Source organism: Pocillopora damicornis, chromosome 10 (assembly GCF_964200805.1).
Source record: "Pocillopora damicornis chromosome 10, jaPocDami1.2, whole genome shotgun sequence".
NCBI lineage: Eukaryota > Metazoa > Cnidaria > Anthozoa > Scleractinia > Pocilloporidae > Pocillopora > Pocillopora damicornis.
This window is the reverse complement of record NC_142679.1, coordinates 17389433-17412634: the sequence shown is the minus strand read 5'-3', so window position 1 is coordinate 17412634 and position 23202 is coordinate 17389433. Positions and strand designations below refer to the sequence as shown.

The 23202-nt window shown below is 39.2% G+C and overlaps 2 protein-coding genes and 1 long non-coding RNA gene across 4 annotated transcripts in view; 1 reads left to right on the top strand and 2 right to left on the bottom strand.

Moving 5' to 3' along the window:
- LOC113678566 (enoyl-CoA hydratase, mitochondrial) overlaps positions 1-23202 on the top strand; it is a 148001-nt gene that overhangs the window by 80395 nt on the left and 44404 nt on the right. The gene's annotated exons all lie outside the window — the stretch shown is intronic.
- Positions 15369-17124, bottom strand: LOC149039174 (uncharacterized). Of its 2 annotated transcripts, XR_016180671.1 has the most exons (4): positions 16677-17124; positions 16316-16371; positions 16013-16189; positions 15369-15677 (listed from the first exon to the last, which is right to left on the bottom strand). XR_016180671.1 is itself a non-coding variant. In XM_089185965.1 (3 exons), exons 1-3 carry the CDS (start codon positions 16824-16826, stop codon positions 15615-15617), a joined length of 390 nt encoding a protein of 129 aa, XP_089042091.1. In that variant the 5' UTR covers positions 16827-17120; the 3' UTR covers positions 15369-15614. The 2 variants fall into 2 exon arrangements, 1 of the variants encoding a protein (XP_089042091.1); XM_089185965.1 differs by lacking the exon at positions 16316-16371 and having other exon boundaries at positions 16677-17120.
- Positions 21266-22767, bottom strand: LOC149039173 (uncharacterized). The gene is made up of 2 exons (XR_016180676.1): positions 22397-22767; positions 21266-21571 (listed from the first exon to the last, which is right to left on the bottom strand). It is a non-coding gene; the product is annotated as an uncharacterized LOC149039173 (long non-coding RNA).

Below are 23202 nucleotides of genomic sequence, written 5' to 3'. Positions count from 1 at the left end.
AAAATTGTAGTTATAACATAGCTAGTGAATTTGTCTAATCAAATTCAATTGCGCGAGCGTGCTTCATATTCCTTTTGTGCACGCTCATGACGTCAGCAAACAAATCCCTCGGGCAAAAATTTCCAACGGTTGAAAATGTTATAAAACAATTGGCTCATATGTCAGCTGCGTGTTCATCGAGATATGAAGCACGCGGGAAGTTTGGAGAGCACTCAGGAAGCTAGATTTAGCTTTTAGAGTCTAGCTTCTTGAGTGCTCTCTAAACTTCCCGCGTGCTTCATATCTCGATGAACGCACGCTGATGTATGAACCAATTGTTAATTAACAAAACCCTAAATTCACAATCAAAACTACTTGTTGCATCAAAAAAGGGAAAGCGCGACATTTGTCATCTGTTTTTCTTTCTCTCAAATTACAGAATGAGAGGACATCTAGTTGGTTTCCATTTCTGCCCCATTCTGTTGAGTGGTGTTGCTTTGTTTTTCGTGGCTTTCAGTTCGTCTTTGCACACTGACTTAAGCACGGACGAGGTTTTCGAGAGAGTTGAAGGTAACACGTGAATGTGTTATGCCTCTGTTATAACACCGTGATATTTTTTTCCAACGTTTCATACACTTCCGATCCCCCTTTATACTCTATTGGCCACAACAAATCCCTCTAAAAAAACATGGGATTGCTCCAAAATCGGGGGAAAACAACGGCAACTCTCATAACTCTCAGGGCTTCTTCATATTCACCTTTGTACGATATCAAGAATCAAGATGACCTTTTCGGACAGAGTAAACAACTACACACAAACTGTATTATGAAAGTATCCAAAGTAAACTGTATGATGATAAAACGAAACAAGTCCGGAAAACTTGAAGAGTAACCCACGTTTCACTTATTATGGAAGAGGTGCTGTTGATTAAGGTGCTTAACCTTTGGAACAAGTCACATTTTTATCACCTGGATAGGGGAGGGGGGGAGGGGGATGGAAAGGTCATAGCATTTTGGTTGTCACAATAAATCGATTAATTAGTCAATTTTCTTAGGTCCCAACTTTAAACTCTGTCAGCGACGACTGATCCTATCTCCGTTCCCTTTGAAAACCAGGAGACCCCCACACCCCCCCTCCACCTGCAAGACTTGCCTACTCCTCCCACCCCTCTTTCCAAGCGAAAAATGGTGACCTATTCCTTACTTCTGCTCAGCGCTTTTCAGAGAATATAAAGTTAATGTTCTCATGCCTTTCCTTATAACTTTTCCATTTTCTTAACTTGAGATTGAAGGATGCTATGGATCCTACAATATTTTCAAAATCATAAGCTATCTAATGATCACGCGAAAGGAACTACTTTTGGAATAAAACCTCTGTGGGGTGTTTTGTTTTTTAAGTTTGATCCTCTCCTAGTTCCAAATGATTATTCTTCCTTCTTCCGATGTAGATAAACGAGGCTGGGATTCTGCTCATCTGGCCTTCTCCTGTAAAGAAATTCTGAACTCTAGACACTCCACAGGAGACGGAGAGTATTGGATCGACCTCGAGAAAAGTGGAAACCCTTTGAGGATCTATTGTGACATGTCAAGATATGGCGGTAATTGAATAAGTCTTTTTTTGAGATACGAGGACTTTAACCGGAGTATATTTGACTTGGAGCAGTTTCAATTAGAACATTCTGGTCTTGGCTATTCGTCCTTTCTCTACAAAGATCCTTGTTATGTTTTTTAATCGAAACTATAAAAAAATTCTCGAACGTGTTTGGTTATCAAGAGCCTGCCTATTTGAGCACAACAGGGCAGCATGTGCGTCATGCCTGCAATTTGACAGTGTAATAGGACAGTCAACGGGACAGTTAACACGTCATGTCGTATGAGCGGACAGAACGCGTCATGTGCGGGCGCTGTTGTCTCGCATTTCGCCGAGTAAAGTGTTGTTTTTCGTTTTTATGAAAAGGTATAACTAATATCTAGTTTCTTGCTCAAATTTTGTCATTGTTTTGATTAATTGGTAAGTGTCCTTCTTGTCTTCCAATTCTGTCTTTAATCATACTCGTGATTAGAAAAGTCGGACTCCCGCTTCGCGGTCGTACGATTTTGGTAATCATTCGTATGATTACAGACCAAATTGGACTCCACTTGGTCAGGTTACCATTATTCATATGTAAATAATTCTAGTTACATGAATGTTACCAGATCACTTAGGTTTGCTTTATTTTAGGAGGTTGGCTTCTAGTGTCAAATGTTAAGTTCGGAAGCCCCTCTCCTAAGGTGTCAGTTGAGACATCACACCGTGGAATAGGTAGGTCAAACATGGTTCTGCAGAAACGTGCCATGAAAGATACTTGTTCTTCACTCAGCTGAGACTGACTTCCACTGCCACAAGAAACAGGGACGCACGTTCCACATGGTCACAGCTTCCAACAGCTCTGGTGAACCTGTGGTCCAGTATTTCAGCGGTCAGACAGATGAGCAACCGGATGCCTGTGGTTCATTTGTGAGATTGAAGTAGGATGACAATTCCTAGTTAGCTGGCATTTGCAAAGATTGGGGACTAGTAAGTAGAAAGTACTTTGTTGGAAAGTGGGGACATGGAGAAGATGAAGACATGTTATACCGGTTTCCCGCCTTCGGACAACTAAGTATCGTCTTAAGGTCCACTTGAATAACGTTGGTGACCTCTGCGACGTGGAATGCGATGATATCGCCTCTCAGACTGTTAACTTAATCGGCGATTTCTGAAGAGTCTTTGTTCGTTAGTTGCGTGTGACTCAGAGCTTTCTGTACCCTAAGCAACCCTTGATTGTACGAATAACTTCAACAAACGAATAAACAAAACAAAGACGAACACAAGAAATGCGCAGTCACCGTGACCAGCTGCAGGTTATAAGGAAGTTTAAGCGTACAAATTTCTAATTAGGTCACATGTCTGACACTCGCCCCTTCCTTGCATTTGTGACTCACCAATGGTGCTCCACTGTTTTATCGTGTACTTATAGTTTTACATACACCAAAGCCTAAAGGAGTCAATGAGATAAAAACGCGGTTTTCTATGCAGAAGCTTGTGTAGCTTTACTTATTTCCAAGAACAATTGAGGTTAGAGGAGTAAGCCTTTCTCTTTTGTTTGGTCACACCGCTTGTTTTCCTTCTTTAGAAATGAGGATTATAACAAACTAAAGGTTGCACAACTTGATCTGTACTTGCGACTCTTCTTAGTTAGCTTGATCCGTTAAAACTCCAAGCCAAGTTATGCGGTCTGTTCGTTATAAGTATCACCTTAGAGCTTGCGACAATCTTCTTTAACCTTTTACACCCTAAGATCAGTATGCATATTCTCCATAACGTTCTCTGAACATTTACTAAGGTTGTGACATAGAAAATTTGTCTAGCTATCAAGAGCTGCTTTAGTTGGTGATCATCTCCACTAATCTCATGACTTTCATGTGTGATTCAGCGGTGATATTGTAAGGAGAAATTAGATGTTAGTCACTCTTAGGGGTTAAAGGGTTTAAGTGCCGCGGCAAGTTTTATGACCTTTTTCCCGACAGCTTTACAAAAGTTTTTGCATGTCAGAACGAGTATTCCCGATCGCACTTTTCCTTTCTTTAAAGCGCTTGGCTCGTTCGAAGTCTCTCAAGGAAGTGGTAAGCTATTCGTTTAAGATTTTTCACTTATGTTTCCTTAAGAGAGGATGAAGAACATCATTCCACCATTGGTTCTCTCATTTACAGGAGAACATGATCCTCTCATGAATCCCTCTATAACCTATAAAACCTTGAATGGGTAATAATGTTACTGCACGAGATTAGTTTTCCGACACTGTAGATCACACTTTATGTCAGTTTAAGCTTTCATGTGTTAGACAAATCTGACATTTTATGAATCAGTTTAGTGTTGCGTGGTTCTGTAAATGAAAATGTTTGCGTAAACTGATTATAGTCACAAATATCAAAACTCCGACCCCTCTAAAAATCTGTGTTCTTGACAGCACCGAAAAAGTGATCAGTACGGACTATAGTTTGAAAGCCCTTTGTGAAAGCTTGAGTTTGGCATTAAGAATTTCTCAAAGTTTCCGTATTCTCTTTATACTGTCGTCCCCTTTATTCGCCGTTTTCAGCTAATTAGATAAGGCTCAATTGTCCGTGTTAAGGGATCGAATGAGACGAGGGATGTTAAGGTCAAAGATTCCAAAGTATAAAACAATTCGGCGTAATCCTCGGGTATTTTAATCATAAATCAGAGATTGGGGATATCATTCAAGGAAACTCAGGTTTGTAAGCACAGGACAGGTGATGAGCTAGAATGACGAGTGTCGACCAGGAAATGTTTCATTTACCATAAAATGTTTAAAGTAACACTCTAAAATATAACATTATTAAAACAATTAGGCTTCAAATGCGTACCATCTTCAATTTTGTTTCCTATACATGAAGGAAGCGCCTTGGTTGTCGATCACGTAATCAGCGTACATGTGACAGAATCGTCAGAGGATTGTGAATTGAAGTGTTATTTAGAGGATGATTGTATGTCGATCAACATCGAACCAAAGGGTGATGGAACATATTACTATGAATTGAGTGACTCATACCATGTTTTACATCCTCGAGATCTCGAAAATCGGAAAAACGTTATCAACAGATCAGTGCAGGTGAGAATTTCTCGATTCAACTAACGGATCAATTTATCTATCAATCTTATTACGTAAAGGGATGCATTCAGATTAGTTTTAGAACTCTTTCGTTTCCGAAGGCCCGTAAGAAGTAAATAAAAGACTAGAAAAATGAACGACCAATCCTCACTCGAGGATCAACTCACAGAACAAACACGAGTTGTAGTTATTATTTGTTTACAGTATTTCATTAATAATATACATGGAAAAATCACTCAGTTCTGATTGGTTAAGATAAATGTGGTTTTCAGGTAATTCAGTGCAGAAGAGAGTTAATTCAATGCAGAAGAGGGTTAATTTAGTGCAAAAAAAAGTAACAAATCAGACATTCTGATTGGTCAATAATCAAAAAAATACATAAATAGCCAATCAAATGTGAGCCTTGGATGTCGGCGTTTTAAGTAGGTTTTCTTTCGCCAACGTTGCTGAAAAACAGCTCAAACAACGAAAACGCTGTAAAAAGCATTGCTATTTGGTTGTCGGTTGGGAAAAAGTGATGTTTAGAGAAGGGAATTGCCAAGGAAATCGAAAATTACGAGCCGACCCAATTTAACACTTTGCTCGAGCGATCCAACGCCGAAATTAAAAACAAACATGGTTAAACCTCGGAAACGACGATTCAATTTTATCGAAAATGATTCGGACACAGACTGAACAATTCCTTCAACTGTTTAGCCGGACTTTTTTGCGCCTTAAAGTTGTAAAGATATTATTGCATATTATTGTTTTGATCGTGCGCGGTTGTTTTGACCGAAGACATGGTTTGAATAAATAATTTTTGCACTCGATTCTCGCGCTTTGCTTATGCTTAATTATGATGAGCCATCTCGTATTTTTCCATGCATATTATTAACACGTAATCATATGATTTTTCTCGTGCAATTTGAAATAAACAAGCACTTGACTGTCATTTTAGCTTCCTAACTGTAAACAAGCATGCGGTATGAAAAAAGCCCCTACATAACCTACTCTGGTCCGCCACAACGGCAACGTTTTCTTCAAAGGAATACATAACGTTGCTAAAAAGCATAATATAATTCTTGACTTGTCTAAAGCTCTTGAGCGCAATATATATATGCAATACCCGACTCAAATAGGTTTTTTGATTGTCACGAGCCGTGAATCAAAATGCACCAACTTTCAAGGGGAAAAAAAAATTCACTAGCCCCTAGGGAAACAACGAATTGACTTTCGACCCTCACGTGATAAGGTCGTTCACCGTGAAACCGCAGCAAATGTGTGCGCCAGCCTGCGTACAAAAAATAGTTTTTCTGCAGTCATTTTCGTGTTGAGACAATACTGAAAAAAAGACTGATACTGAAAAAAATGAAAATTAAAGTGACTGGCCCCACGGAAAACAGTGAGGACTGCTTTCTCTTGCCCCGCAAAACTCGTTGTTTTCCTTGGAGTTAGTCATTAGTCACTTATTTTACCAACTTTGCCAGATGTCTGTATTAGAATTATCTGGATGCGAAAGTAAATAATATTAGCAGGGTAGCTAGAGTGCAAAAGATGAGAAAATAGTTAGAGCATCGAAGAAATAAATATTTCTTAGCATATTGGCTTCGGTTATCAGATTTTTGGATCCGTGCGCGGGTCTGAAAAAGGAACACATAACTACATGTATGGTACGGCAGATATATCTACAAATTGTGACTCATAAATGTACGAGTTACAACTTGAGAGGCAATTCTGTCAGTTTTCATTTCTCTCTGTTGCATCCTATTACATCCTGCAGCTGTTTTTTCATTAGGCGAATTTAGCTTTGTTTGGTGGGGAAAAGTTGTTATGGATCCCAAATGCGACTAATTGATACTCATAAAGGGTGCAAGACAAAAGAAGTCCGGATATTAAAAAGAATCCGAATAATCGAGGTTTTTCTCAATTAAAGTCAAACGCCCCCACGTTTTACTCGAATGTAAAGAACCCCTAAGCCCCCTGGGAAAACAACAAATTGAACTTTCAACTCTCACGTGATAATTTGTGCCAGCCCGCATACAAATAGTAAATTTTGGCAGTCATATTCGAGTTGGGAGGTATATATGAGGAAATACTTTAAAGATTAAAATGACTGGTCTCACGGGAAACAATGAGGATTGCCCTGCAATGGAAACAGAACTCATTGTTTCCCTTGGACTCAGTCATTAGTCAATTATTTTATCGACCTTGCCAGGAGTCTGTGTCAGAATTGTCTGAAAGCGAAAGTAAACAATATTAGCAGGGTAGGTAGAGTGCAAATGATGAAAAAATAATTAGAGAATGTAAAGAAATAAATGTTTCTTAGTATATTAGCTTCGGTTATCAGATTTAACGTGCATGGAATGGTATGGCAGATATACCTACAAATTATGACTCATAAATGTACGAGTCAGAACGTAGGAAGAAATTCTGTCAAAACTTTTAAAGTTGAAAGTACACCCTGCAGCTCTTTTTCATTAGGCGGATTTAGCCTTGTTTGGTGGGAAAAAGTTCTTATGGATTCCAAATGCGACTAATTGATGCTCATAAATGGTGCAGGACAAAAGAAGTCCAGATAATAAAAGGAATCCGAATAATCGCGGTTTTTTCGCTATTTAAGTCAAACGCCCCCACGTTTTACTCGAATGTAAAGAATCGGTAACCCAAGTCGTGATCAGTACTTCGTGCAAAACTGACCAATGCATAATTTATGAATGGGTTCTCAAGCTGTTTCTATTCATTTCTATAATTTTCATTGTTACCTAAGGTTCATTAAAATTGTATGAAAAGTTGATAAAAGAGTTTTTCAATACAAAAAATACGAGAGGAGTGGAAAGAAACTGAAGGTAAGAATATACTGGTTTCAAGGAGAAACCAAGTCATTCAATTTAGAGAAAATTGGTTCATTTAAACTTCAGAAGAAGATTGCTATCTAACTTTGATAACAACATGAATCTTGAATAGTCAGCCACTTCGACAAATACGTTTGAGTGAGAAGTATAAATTCAAAAGACCTTTACTACCGCATAAACGTGAGAAGAAAAGTCGAGGAAAAGTAAGAAAAGGAAGGTGAATGTGAGTGAGAAACTCGATGTATTTACTTACTATCGGGTGAGTAACTTGTGCAAGCCAGCAAACAAGAATTAATACTTAGCAAGGAAAATTCCTTTATATGACTTGGTAGTTTAAAAAGCGCTCGTATTCTTTCGCTGAGTCAGACAAAGTGTAATTAGCAAAAACCCTAAATTCACAATCAAAACTATTTGTAGCATCTAAGAAGGGAGAAGGGCAACATTTGTCATCTGTTTTTCTTTCTTTCTCAAATTACAGGATGAGAGGGCTTCTAGTTGGTTTCCATTTCTGTCTCGTTCTGTTGAGTGGTGTTGCATTGTTTCTTGTGGCTTTCAGTTCGTCTTTACACACTGACTTGAGCAGGGACGAGGTTTTCGAGAGAGTTGAAGGTAACACGTGAATGTGTTATACCTCCCAACACAGTGATATTTTTTTCCGACGGGATGTGAGTGTTTCAAGTGCCATGAGCGAAAACTGGGATCGGTTGACACAGATTTTGGCTGTGTCACGATAAACTTTACAATTCCCCCCCCCCCCTCCAAAAAAAATATAAGATCGCCCCAAAATCGGGTAAAAACAACAAGAACTTTCTACGCGCAACTCTCATAACTTTCAGGGCTTCTTCAAATTCACCTTTGAACGATATCAAGAATCAAGATGACCTCTTAAGACAGTGTAATTAACTACACACAAACTGTATTATTAAAGTATCCCAAATAACCTTAGTGATGAACATGAAACACGATTGTGTTGTTTTTCAAGGATTTGAGCTAATTGGTCACATCACCACGACATTATATGCTGACGAGATAAGCTGTGGATTGAGATGCCTTCAAGATGAAAACTGCCAATCTTACAACAGCAAATCCGATACTAATGATGCAAAGAAGGAATGTCAATTGAGTAATCAAACCAAAAAATCAAGTCCGGAAAACTTGAGGCGTAACCCACGTTCTACTTATCATCATAGAAGAGGTACTGTTATACAATACAATACAATACAATATTTATTTGCCATATACGACATTTACACATGGAAAAAAAAAAAAATGAAGAAAATTGATGACAGAAAATAAATGGCGAGAAAACCTGAAAGAAACCACGAGGCTTATAACAAGTCAGGTTTTCTCACTTAAAATAACTAATCTTATATTAGAATTACAATATGGACTTATGGTAATTAACTTTGACCGCGCACACGTACACACACACACACACACACACACACACATATTAAGTAAGTTAGTTAAGAATTACTGCCTTACAGAAGCTAATACTTAGAGAGAAGAAATTCCTTAAGCTTTCTTTTAAAAGAAGCGGAGGAGGGAGAACTAGTTATGTCAGAATTTAACGAATTATAAAAGTTTGGACCTTGAAAGTAAATTGAAAACTTCCTGGTGTTCGTTCTGCACAGTGGCAAACGGAAGGACTGAGCATTCCTAGTATTATAATTGTGGATTTGACTATTCAGTAAAAAAAAGTTATTGAATTTGGAAGGGAGTGTAGAGTTCTCGAATGAAAACATAAAAGTACCTAATTGAAACGAATGGATATCATGAAATTTTAAGAGTTTAAGTTCCTTTAAAATAGGGCCAGTATGGGCGATGTATGTAGAATTGCTTACTATTCTTAACGCACGTTTCTGTAAGGTTACAATTCTTTGAAGGTTTGACTTATAGGTACCAGCCCAAGCTAAATTGCAATAATACAAATATGGAAGGATCATAGAATTGTATAAAGTACGAATGGAGTGAGTAGAGAGAAAAAACCTAGATTTATGAATAATACCTATAGATTTGGATAATTTATTTGCTGTTAAGGATATATGCGATTTCCAGGTCAAATTGTCATCTAATAAAACACCCAAAAACATGGTCTCAGAAACACGAAGAATAGGCTGCTCATTTATGAAAACTTGAAATTCAAAGGATTGCTTCTTTTGCCAAGGCTTGAATACCATAAAATTAGTCTTGGCTAAATTCAAGGAGAGCCGGTTTGCTGCAAACCAGGTTGACAATTTGTTTAATTCTCTATTTAATGTGTTAATTAGGTAAACAGGGTCATTATGGGAGATAAATAAGTTTGTATCATCAGCAAACAAGATTGCATCAAGCAGGGAAGCATTGTTCAAATCATTAACATACAGGATAAAAAATAAGGGACCAAGAATAGAACCTTGAGGCACCCCACAGGGAATCCCCTGTGGGGCAGATCTAACGTTATTAAATTCGTTGTTGCTGAGTAAAGTGCTTAACATTATGGAAAAGTTAGTGGAGGTGGGGGGTGGGGGGGGGGGGATATGAAGGGTCGGAGTATTTTGGTTGTCACAATAAAGTTTTCCTGATCCTTCCATAACGTTCCGAATTATTCTATCGATCTTCCTCATTGGCCGTCAATTTTCTTTAGTCCCACCTTTAAACTCTGTTAGCGACGACTGATCCCCTCTCCATTCCCTTTGAAAACAATGATATCCCCCCCTAAGACCAAGGGTCAAAAAGTCGAAAATGGTGACCTATTTCTTACTTCTGGTTAGCGCTTTCCAGAGCTCTGTCATGTCACGTGTACATCCATATATAACCTTTCCCTAGAGAATATGAAATTAAAAATCTCTTGCTTTTTCTTATAATGATAGGTTGTCCATTTTCTTAATTTGAATTTAAATTTCCAAAATCAAGAGCTATCTAATAATTACGCGAAAGGAACTACTAATGGAATAAGACCTCTGTGGCGTGTTTTGTCTCTTAGTTTGATCTTCTCCTCATTCCAAATGATTATTCTTCCCTTTTCCTACGCAGATAAACGAGGTTGGGATTCTGCTCATCCAGCTTTCTCCTGTAAAGAAATTCTGGACTCTGGACACTCCAAAGGAGACGGGGAGTATTGGATCGACCCAGGGAAGAGTGGAAACCCTTTGAAGGTCTATTGTGACATGTCAAGATCTGGTGGTAAGAGAATGAATTTTTTTTGAGACACGAGGACTTCAACAAAAGTATATTTGACTTGGAGCAGTTGTTATTGGAACGTTCTGGTCTTGGCTATTCGTGCTTTCTCTACAAAGATCCCTATTATGTTTTTAATCAAAACTATAGCAGAATTTAATTATCATCAGCCAGCCGATTTGAACAGTAATAGGACAGTGTACGCGTCATATTTGTTATTGGACAGTGTAATAGGACCGTTAAAGGGACAGTTAACGCGTCATGCCTGTGTGAGTGGACAGAACGCGTCATGTGCGCGCTGTTGTCTCGCATTTCGCCGAGTAAACTGTTGTTTTTCGTTTTTATGAAAACGTATAACCGATGTCCAGTTTCTTTCTCAAATTTTGTCAAAGTTTTTATCAATTGGTAACAGGCCTTCTTCTCGTCTAATATGAATACAGACCGAAATGGACTCCGCTCGGTCCTGTTACCATTTAATATGTCTAAAATTCTAGTTACATGGATGTCACCAGATGATTTAGGTTTGTTTTATTTTAGGAGGTTGGCTTCTGGTGTCAAATGTTGAGTTCGGAAGTCCCTCTCCTAAGGTGTCAGTTGAGACATCATACCGTGGAATAGGTAGGTCACACATGGTTCTGCAGAAAAGTGCCATGAAAGAGCTCAGAAGACACTTGTCCTTCACTCAGCTGAGATTCCACTGCCACAAGAAACAGGGACGCACATTCCACGTGGTCACAGCTTCCAACAGCTCAGGCGAAGCTGTGGTCCGGTACTTCAGCGGTCAGATAGATGAGCAACCGGACGCCTGTGGTTCGTTTGCGAGAGTGACGTTGGATGACAATTCCAAGTTAGCTGGCATTTGCAAAGAATGGGGTCGACTAGTAAGTGGAGAGGTCCAGGTTGGAAAGTGGGGACATGGTGAAGGTCAAGAGAGGCTATACTGGTATCCCGTCATGAAAAAAAACAAGTATCACCTTAGAGTCCACTTGCATAACGTTGACGACCTCAAAAAAATGGAATGTGATGATGGCGCCGGTACCAATGATGACACAAACGGCGATTTCTGGAAAGTCTTTGTTCGTTAGTTGCGTCTATATGTACACCAAGCAACCCTTGACTGTGCGAATAACAGTTACAAACCAATAAAGCAAAATAAAGACAAATGCACCGTTACACTCATCAGGTTATAAGAATGTTTTTGTTTCCATTTCGGGGCAAGGGAAAGCAATCCTCAGTCATTGTTTCTCGTAGGGCCTGTCATTTTAATTTTTATTTTTGAAAATATTTTCTCATACATCCCAAACCGAATATGACTGCCAAAAATTACTTTTTGTAAGTGGGCTGGCACACACATTTGCCGCGGTCTCACGGTGAACAACCTTATCGCGCGAGAGTCGAGAGTTAAAGTGGTTGTATCCTCGGGGACTAAGTGAATTTTGTTCACCCTAGAAAGTTAGTGTATTTTGATTCACGGCGTCTGACATATTTTTACCATCCAATCAAAAAACGTATTTGAGTTGAGAGGTACATAACGATTAAATTTTCACAACTGCTTCCTTCTAAATAAAAGGTTGAACTAGTGACCACGTCAACCTCAAAGTTAAGTTGAAGGACTCTTAACATGATTGACTAGGTGATCGGATCGCGAGCGTCGCGCGTGAGTACTAAAAATTCCAGAGGAAGAGGAAAGAACACTTTGCAGCTCGATAAAAATTGACTACTGACACATGAAAATTTCAACGACCTGTTTGTTATGGCGGGAAGCCGTTGAGAAAAACCATGCTTAGCAGAAGAGGTCGAGGCTAGTTGGGAAATCTCCCGGACAATAAAAAAGTAATCATACAGATTTTGACCTTCAACCCCTCGGGGATTGGGGGAGGGTTTTTTTTCCACTTTTAAGACATGACACGAGTTTTTATACTGCAACCAATCACAATCGAAGAGATTTTAATTTTCGATGATTGAGAGGTTTATATCAAACATAATAACCGGGCATTATGTATATATATAAAAAAAAATTTATCGTGTTCAGAGCTTCAAACAAGTCAAGAACTATATTATGCTTTTAGCACCCATAATAAGCTCCTTTTCCTTCGGGTTTTCAGTCGACTCAAAACTCGATATCAGCAACGTCATGTGCCCCTTGGAAGAAAACGTTGCCGTTGTGGCGGACCAGGGTAGGTTATGTAAGGGCTCTTTTCATAGCGTAAGCAGTTTACAATTGGGAGGCTAAAATAATCGTCATTCCATACAAAGGAGGTTGTCCTACCATATCTAAGGTCTCTGTGTCAGGAAGTCCACTGAACTCACACGAGCAACAATCTCGTTAAGAGGTTGAGACTGGACATTGTAGGTTTAAAGACCAGTGATATCTATGTTCTCTCAGTGATACAATGCTGATGCCTCGCGTGCAGATTTGCTCGATTGTTCATGACAAAATACCGTAAACGAATAATAGCTATGAATCGTGTTTGTTGTATCAAGCTAATTGTCGAGAGCGGATTGTCCGTTCAATTTTCTATTTTTTAATTTAATCCTTACCGGCCTTACGCCTAACCATGGTAAGAATTCTCCATATTACTCCCTCAAGATAAAATAAGAATCTAAAACAAAAAATAAATAAATAAAAATACTGAGAAACGGTTGTGAATATATGGAAGTCATAGATTTGAAGTGCGGTTAAAAAAGTGAATGTGAACGCGATCTTCATAGTAATGAACACTACTTAAGCAGTAGTGAAAAGAAGGCCTGAAGAAAATTCCGGCCTGTACGGGATTTGAACCCATGACCTCTGCGATACCGGTGCAGTGTGTGACGATAAGGTTTTTTCGCCTCAAAACTGGAAAACTGAATCTTCGCGGACGGAACAATAACAACTGGGGGAAATAACTCTGTAGAGACGACTTGGCAGCGAGAACGGAAACTCATCACGATTTCCTGGTACACGGAGATGTACTTCGAGCGAGCTTATACGGACGTGAGTGATAAGACAATCTTTGGTTCCACAGTACTTTTATTCTAGGTCAGGCCAACAAGCGACATGACCTCTAGCATACTCTAGTTTGTAATCATCAAAGCTGTACAAGGTACTTGCTTAAGAAGTAACTGGTGTGAACTGCTATTGTTACACACATTTTATTTAACTACCAAAAAAAAAAACCCGAATAACCCAATATTCCAAATGTGAAAGTATATGAATATTATTTTTAAGATGTTTATCCCAAAACCCACGAAAACCCTAAATACAATATTTTGTGATATATCAACAATTTACTTTTTCTGGTTATAACTAATTTGAATAACAACAATTTGAATAGAACAACTCGTTCATCATTCTTTACCGCTCAACCGGTCGAGTAAAAGAACGAACAAAATACAGAACTGGGTCTAAACCGATAAATAAATTTAAAATGTGTCTTAAACTAAAATACATAATTTTTCCCTCTAACAAATGCTCTACCAACTGATTGTTCCAAATAAACCCGTGAAGTGGTAAAAACAACGGGAAGTTTCTACGAGCAACTCTCATGACTCTTAGGGCTTCTTCGTATTCACCTTTGTACGATATCAAGAATCAAGATGACCTCTTAAGACAGGGTCATAAACTACACACAAACTGTATCATTAAAGTATCCAAAATAAACTGAGTGATGAGAACATGAAACACGTTTGTGTTGTTTTTCAAGGATTTGAGCTAATTAGTCATATCACCAAGACATTAAACGCCGGCGAAATAAGCTGTGGATTGAGATGCCAATTTCGCCGAGTAAACTGTTGTTTTTCGTATTTATGAAAACGTATAACTGATATCTAGTCTCTTTTTTTTCTCAAATTTTGTCATTGTTTTGATTAATTGGTAACTGTCCTTCTTGTCGTCCAATTCTATCTGTAATCATACTCGTGATTAAAAAAAATCGGACTCCCGCTTCGCGGTCATACGATTTTGCTAATCATTCGTATGAGTACAGACCAAATTGGACTCCACTCGGTCAGGTTACCATTATTCATATGTAAATATTTCTAGTTACATGAATGTCACCAGATCACTTAAAGGGCATGTAAACCCAAAAAACGTTCATTTTCTTTTCACATAGATGTTTAGTAAATATATCAAGTACACCAAAGTTTCCATTTGTTTTTTCTCAAAAGTCCATTTTCACTTTGTAAAAGCTCTTCCAAATTCGAAACATTCGCCATCTTGAATGGCGCCATCTTTCCTGTGACGTCACGGGTGGACCCTACAAAGTCTTGTTTTATAATCGCGTGAGGCACGAAGGAGTCTTTTCTACAGCCGTTGTTCGCCGGTCTCGTCATGATTTTTTTACTTACAGTTTGCTTCAATATATTCAATTTTTTCGTAATAGTAAAGCGTTGTGTCGTCCAGTTTTGTACTGATTTAAACAAAACTGGGCATACAATGTAAATATTTCCAAATGACGCAAATTTGAAGCGACAATTTGTGAAATTTGTACAAGTGAAAATAGCCGATTTCGTCGGCTCGACGAAATCGGCTATTTTCACTTAGACAAATTTCACAAATTGTTTGTAGCAGTAATTTTTCTTCCTGGTGCTGTACCGAAGATTCAGGCCTTACTAGAAGCAAATTATTCGGAAGTATAAAAACGACCCATACAGTCGGTAGACGACGAGGATTCGGAAGTGGCCGACCGAACTGAGAAAGAAGTTGAGCTCTTCAAAAGTTAGAGGTCAACGGAGACAGTACAAAATCGATTTACATGAAAACGTTTCGTTAATTAAACAACGATAGCTTTATTGGTTCTCTAAAAACATCTTTTTTCTCATCTAATGAAAGATTATGGGGAAGCCAGTTGTTCGGGAGCTAGCGCTGAGCCCATAAAAGACACTGACTCCTCTGATCCTTTGCCTGAATTCGAAACACGTATCAAAGAAAGAGAATTCGTTGATGTCAGTGTGTAATAACGTGATCTGGAATTTTGTTGGTTCGATGCAAAGAATTCTATACAGAATCCCATGATCAACCCTTATGTTCTATAAGAAAATCCATGCCAGCCCCGCTTGGTGCTTCCTTTGAGAAACCCTGCAGAGAAACAGCAGAAGAATTTGTGTCACGATTTTCACAGCAGTGAAAATACATTCAAAGGTCAGTAGGACAATATTCATCATTTTGAGTACAACTTAAAAGATCCTGATTTCAGCTTGCAAAACTATCTTTTCAGTATTTCAAATCGAAGCAAACACAAACAGGGTTGGATAATTATGAAGGCCTCGCAAGGAAATGTATATGGTACAACTTGTTTATCGATGGAAATGCTTCGGAGATGAAGGAAAGCAATGCATAGATATCTCATAAAGAACGGGCATAACCTCCAGTGCTGTAAGACATAAATAACTAAGATCTGCATTAATATATACCTTTGTTTCTCTCAAAGGTTTGGCGGTTTTAATCCAGTGTAAGGTGATCCAAAATCCGCTGGAAAAATGTTTCGGATATTGTTTAACGCACAAGATGGCACAGCGACCCTGAAGTGTTTGCCGAGATATTCCCAACACCAACGAACAAGCTATCTGTAGGCAATTTAGCGAAATTTCCTGCCAGGAAAGAAGCGAAAAACAACTAGCTCTGGTATTGTATTATTAAGTCAATGGCAAAAACAACCCAAGCAAATCGATCTCAAAATGTAACAAAACAGATGAAACAGAAAACATTTAGCTCACTCGTTTCCGGTGTGATTATCTGTGCCTTGCTGCTGCCTGTAAGCGCAATTGGCCGTCTACAGCACCCAGAAATCAAGGCAAATTGAATGAAAACCTGGATGCTCAGTGATACAACTTATCTGGGTTTCAGGCCCTTGCTACTCTACTTTTTGCCACAATTGCCCGATTTCTGTACAACAAACACTTTCATGAGTTGTCGGCATTGGTTGACAAGTTCCACACTCGCACCTTTGATAATTTTATATAAAACACTCTCAGAAGCTCAAGTTTAAAAAATTTCTGTTGCATTCTTTTAGATTGTACCCTCGCTTTATTGGATTTTCATGTCAAATACAAATAAATCACACAGTAAATTAAATACCAGTCTGAGTTTCCGAGACGGTCGCATCGCTGTCGACATGTTCTGTACTGTCTTCGTGCGGATCGCTTCAGTGAACCCTACGCGGCTCATATTGTTAAGAACGTGGCCCAGACTCTCCTGAAGATTCTGGATTATCCCCATCGCTGTCATGTACTAAGCTTAAGGCATTCGAGTCGCTATCTTCTAAAAAAAATATCTTCCAAACTACCGCTACTTACACGAACTCCCACACCAGTTCTATTGGGGAATATGTGTTGCGCAATATTTTAGTTCCACCGCTTACGTCACGACTTCTCGCTATTGTTTTTACCGGAAATGGAATTTCAGTTGAAAATGCCGATTTTCTCCTAAAAATAAGTCGAATTGGACAAAACGAATTTCAAATTCGTTTTCTACGCCACTTTTTACACAGTATGAGAAAAACATGTATTTTTGGGTTTACATGCCCTTTAAGTTCGTTTTATTTTAGGAGGTTGGCTTCTAGTGTCAAATGTTAAGTTCGGAAGCCCCTCTCTTATGGTGTCAATTGAGACATCATACTATGGAATAGGTAAGTCATACATGGTTCTGCAAAAACGTGCCATGAACGAACTCAGAAGACACTTGTTCTTCACTCAGCTGAGACCGACTTCCACTGCCACAAGAAACAGAGACGCACGTTCCACATGGTCACAGCTTCCAACAGCTCTGGTGAAGCTGTGGTCTAGTACTTCAGCGGTCAGACAGATGAGTAATCGGATGCCTGTGGGTCGTTTGTGAGATTGAAATAGGATGACAATTCCAAGTTAGCTGGCATTTTCAAAGATTGGCGACTAGTAAGTGGAAAGTACTTTGTTGGAAAGTGGGGACATGGAGAAGATGAAGGCAGGATATACCGGTTTCCCGCCTTCGGACAAACATCTAGGCACGTGTCTGACGCTCGCTTCTTCCTTGTGGTAGGCTTACCGACAGTGCTCCACTGTTTTTATCATGTAGTTATAGTTTTACATGCACCGCACCGCATCCTAAAGGAGTCAATGAGATAAACACGGTTTTCTATGTAGTAGTTTATGCTGCTTTATTTATTTCCAAGAACAATTAAGGTTCGAAGAGTTAGCCTTTCCCTTTTGTTTAGTCACGGAATATGTAAATATACTGATTTCCGCGTGAATATAAATAAATATTGGGGCAAGGTGTTTTTTTAAAATCTGACAATTTGTTATTTCATTTATTTCAGAGTCAAATCGTTCAAATTTTTGAGAGCACGAGGAACTTTGTCCGAAGTATAAAGGGGGTAAGTTTTGAGAGAAACAGTAGTGCTGTGTCGGTAGGGGAGTATGACAAAAGAATTTGGTTTTATCAACTGAATTGTTAACGTTAACTGGCCACCACAAAGAGCTTAAAAGCTGATGTTTTTAGTGTTACACCTTTGTTAGAGCAAATGACGTTTCGTATGCATTTATTATCATGAGATGAATGTCGTACGCTCTAGTTTGAATTCTCAGTCGAATGAAGCGCCTTGTCCTTCGATCACGTAATCAGCGTGCATGTGAAAGAATAGCCAGAGGATTGTGAATTGCAGTGTTATTTAGAGGATGAATGTATGTCGATCAACATCGGACTAATGGGGGATGAAACGTACTATTGTGAATTCAGTGACTCAGATCATGTTGTACATCCTCAAGATCTTGAAAATCAGAAAGACGTTATTTACAGATCAGTACAGGTGAGAATTTGTCGATTCAACAGACGGATCAATTTTTCTGTCAATCTTATTCCGTAAGGGGGTGCATTCAGATTAGTTTTAGAACTCTTTCGTTTCCAAAGGCCTGTAAGGATTAAATATAAATCGAGACACATGATCGAAGAATCCTCTCTCTCGAATTAACTCATCGAACAAACATGAGTTCTAGTTACTGTTTACAGTATTTTATCATGAACAATCGAGCAAATCTGCTCGCGATCGAGGCATCGGCATTGCATCACTGAGAGAACATAGATGCCACTGGTCTTCAAACAAGCAATGGCCAGTCTCAAACTCCTAGCGAGATTGTCGCTCGTGTGAGTTCAGTGGACTTTCTGACACAGAAACCTTTGATATGATAGGAGAACCCCCTCGTATGAGGACTTATAGATGGTTTCCATTTCTGTCCCGTTCTGTTGAGCGGTGTTGCTTTGTTTCTTGTGGCTTTCAGTTCGTCTTTGCACACTGACTATAGCGGGACGAGGTTTTCGAGAGAGTTGAAGGTTACACGTGAATGCGTTATACCTCTCGACACAGTGATATTTTTTTCCGACGGGATTTGAATGTTTTAAGTGACATGGGCGAAAACTCGGATCGGATGACACAGATTTTGGCTGTGTCACGATAAACTTTATATGATCCCTCCCCCCCCCCCCCTCGAAAAAAAAAGAGGCTCTGTGACATTCGTATAATCCCCCTCATTGGTAGTAAATTTCCTTTATACCCTGTTGGCCACAGCAGTTCGCCGTAGAAAAAAAATATGAGATCGCCCCAAAATCAGGTAAAAACTACGGGAACTTTCTACGTGCAACTCTTATAACTCTCAGGGCTTCTTCATATTCACTTTTGTACGATATCAAGAATCAAGATGACCTTTTAAGACAGGGTAATTAACTACACACAAACTGTATTATGAAAGTATCCAAAATAAACTGAGTGATGAGAACATGAAACACGATTGTGTTGTTTTTTCAAGGATTTGAGCTAATTGGTCATATCACCAAGACATTATATGCTGACGAAATAAGCTGTGGATTGAGATGCCTTCAAGATGAAAACTGCCAATCTTACAACAGCAAATCGAATGCTAATGATGCAAAGAAGGAATGTCAATTGAGTAATCAAACCAAAAAATCAAGTCCGGAAAACCTGAGGCGTAGCCCACGTTCTACTTATTATCATGCAAGAGGTACTGTTGAGTAAGGTGCTGAACATTATGGAAAAGTTAGTGGAGGTGGGGGGTACGGGGGGTATGAAGGGTCAGAGTAGTTTGGTTGTCACAATAAAGTTTTCCTGATCCTTCCATAACGTTCCGAATTATTCTATCGATCTTCCTCATTGGCCGCCAATTTTCTTTAGTCCCACCTTTAAACTCTGTTAGCGACAACTGATCCCCTCTCCATTCCCTTTGAAAAAAACGATATCTTCCCCCCTCCCCAAGACTCTGCCACCCCTGCCACTCCCTCTTTACAACTCAAAACTGGTGACCTATTTCTTACTTCTGATTAGCGCTTTTCGGAGCTCTCTCATGTGACGCGTACATCCGTGTATAACCTTTCCTGAGAGAATATGAAGTTTAAAATCTCTTGCTTTTCATTATAATGATAGGTTTTCCATTTTCTTAATTTGAATTAAAAGATGCTATGGATCATACAAAGATTCCAAAATCAAGAGCTATCTAATAAATACGCGAGAGGAACTACATATGGAATATGACTTCTGTGGCGTGTTTTGTTTCTTAGTTTGATCCTCTCCTCGTTTCAAATGATTATTCTTCTTTTTTCCTATGCAAATAAACGAGGTTGGGATTCTGCTCATCCGGCTTTCTCCTGTAAAGAAATTCTGGACTCTGGACACTCCAAAGGAGACGGTGAGTATTGGATCGACCTAGAGAGTGGAAACCCTTTGAAGGTCTATTGCGATATGTCAAGATATGATGGTAAGAGAATGAATTGTTTTTTTGAGACACGAGGACTTCAACAGGAGTATATTTGACTTGGAGCAGTTGTTATTGGAACGTTCTGGTTTTGGCTATTCGTGCCTTCTCTACAAAGATCCTTATTATGTTTTGAATCAAAACTATAGTAGAATTCCCGAAAGTGATTGGTTAACATCAGCCGGCCGATTTGAGCACTAATAGGACAGTGTACGCGTCATACTTGTAATTGGACAGTGTAATAGGACCGTTAAAGGTCACGTAAACCCAAAAAACGTTCATTTTCTTTTCACATAGATGTTTAGTAAATATATCAAGTACACCAAAGGTACCATTCGTTTATTCTCAAAAGTCCATTTTCACTTTGTAAAAGCTCTTCCAAATTCGAAACATTCGCCATCTTGAATGGCGCCATCTTTCCTGTGACGTCACGGGTGGATCCTCCAAAGTCTCGTTTTATAATCGCGTGAGGCACGAAGGAGTCTTTTCTACAGCCGTTGTTTGCTGGTCTCGTCATGATTTTTTTTTACGTACAGTTTGCTTCAATATAATCAATTTTTTCGTAATGGTGAAGCGTTGTGCCGTCCAGTTTTGTACTGATTCAAACAAAACTGGGCATACAATGCAAATATTTCCAAATGACGCAAATTTGAAGCGACAATTTGTGAAATTTGTTCAAGTGAAAATAGCCGATTTCGTCGAGCCGTTCGAACGTTCTGTTGTTTGTATCAGTCATTTTTATTCCTGGTGCTGTACCGACGATTCAGGCCTCACCAGAAGCAAATTATTCGGAAGACGAAAAACGACCCATACAGTCGGCAGACGACGAGGATTCGGAAGTGGCTGACCAAACTGAGAAAGAAGTTGAGCTCTTCAAAAGTTAGAGGTCAACAGAGAAAGTACAAAATCGATTTACATGAGAACGTTTCGTTAATTAAACAACAATAGCTTTATTGGTTCTCTAAAAACATCTTTTTTCTCATTTAATGAAAGATTATGGGGAAGCCAGTTGTTTGGGAGCCAGCGCTGAGCCCGTAAAAGACACTGACATGTCTGAACCTTTGCCTGTCGAAACACGTATCAAAGAAAGAGAATTCGTTGATATCAGTGTGTTATAACGTGATCTGGAATTTTGTCGGTTCTATACAAAGAATTCTATACAGGATCCCATAATCAACCCTTATGTTCTATAAGAAAATCCATGCCAGCCCCACTTAGTGCTTCCTTTGAGAAACCCTGCAGAGAAACAGCAGAAGAATTTGTGTCACCGTTTTCACAGCAGTGAAAATACGTTCAAAGGTCAGTAGGACAATATTCATCATTTTGAGTACAACTTAACAGATCCTGATTTCAGCTTGCAAAACTATCTTTTCAATAATGCAAATCGAAGCAAACACAAACAGGGTTGGACAATTATGAAGGCCACACAAGGAAATGCACATGATACAACTTGTTTTATCGATGGAAATGCTTCTGAGATGAAGGATATTGTTTACCGCACAAGATAGCACAGCGACCCTAAGGTGTTTGCTGAGATATCCCCAACACCAACGAACAAGCTATCTGTAGGCAATTTAGCGAAATTTCCTGCCAGGAAAGAAGCGAAAAACAACTAGCTCTAGTATTGTATTATTAAATCAATGGCAGAAACAACTCAAGTAAATCGATCTCAAAATGTAACAAAACAGATGAAACAGAAAATATTTAGCTTAGTCGTTTCTGGTGTGATTATCTGTGCTTTACTGCTGCCTGTAAGCGTACTTGGCCGTCTCCAGCACCCAGAAATCGAGGCAAATTGACTGAAAACCTGGATGCTCAGTGATACAACTTATATGGGTTTCAGGCCATTTTGTCACAATTGCCCGATTTCCGTACAACAAACACTTTCATGAGTTTTCGGCACTGGTTGACAAGTTCCACACTCGCACCTTTGATAATTTTATATAAAACACTCTCAGAAGCTCAAGTTTAAAAAAATTCTGTTGCATTCCTTTAGATGGTACCCTCGCTGTATTGCATTTTCATGTTAAATACAAATAAATCACAAAGTAAATTAAATACCAGTCTGAGTTTCCGAGACGGTCGCATCGCTGTCGACATGTTCTGTACTGTCTTCGTGCGGATCGCTTCGGTGAACCCTACGCGGCTCATATTGTCAAGGACGTGGCCCAGACTCTCCTAAAGATTCTGGATTATCCCCAGCGCTGTCATGTACTAAGCTTAAGGCATTCGAGTCGCTACCTTCTGAAAAAACATCTTCCGAACTACCGCTACTTACACGAACTCCCACACCAGTTCTACTGGGGAATATGTGTTGCGCAATATTTTGGTTCCACCGCTTACGTCACGACTTCTCGCTATTGTTTTTACCGGAAATGGAATTTCAGTTGATAATGCCGATTTTCTCCTAAAATAAGTCGAATTGGACAAAACTAATTTTCAAATTCGCCACTCGGTCCCGTTACATTTAATATGTCCAAAATTCTAATTACATGGATGTCACCAGATGATTTAGGTTTGTTTTATTTTAGGAAGTTGGCTTCTGGTGTCAAATGTTGAGTTCGGAAGTCCCTCTCCAAAGGTGTCAGTTGAGACATCATACCGTGGAATAGGTAAGTCACACATGGTTCTGCAGAAAAGTGCCATGAAAGAGCTCAGAAGACACTTGTCCTTCACTCAGCTGAGATTCCACTGCCGCAAGAAACAGGGACGCACATTCCACGTGGTCACAGCTTCCAACAGCTCAGGCGAAGCTATGGTCCGGTACTTCAGCGGTCAGATAGATGAGCAACCGGACGCCTGTGGTTCGTTTGTGAGAGCGACGCGGGATGACAATTCTAAGTTAGCTGGCATTTGCAAAGAATGGG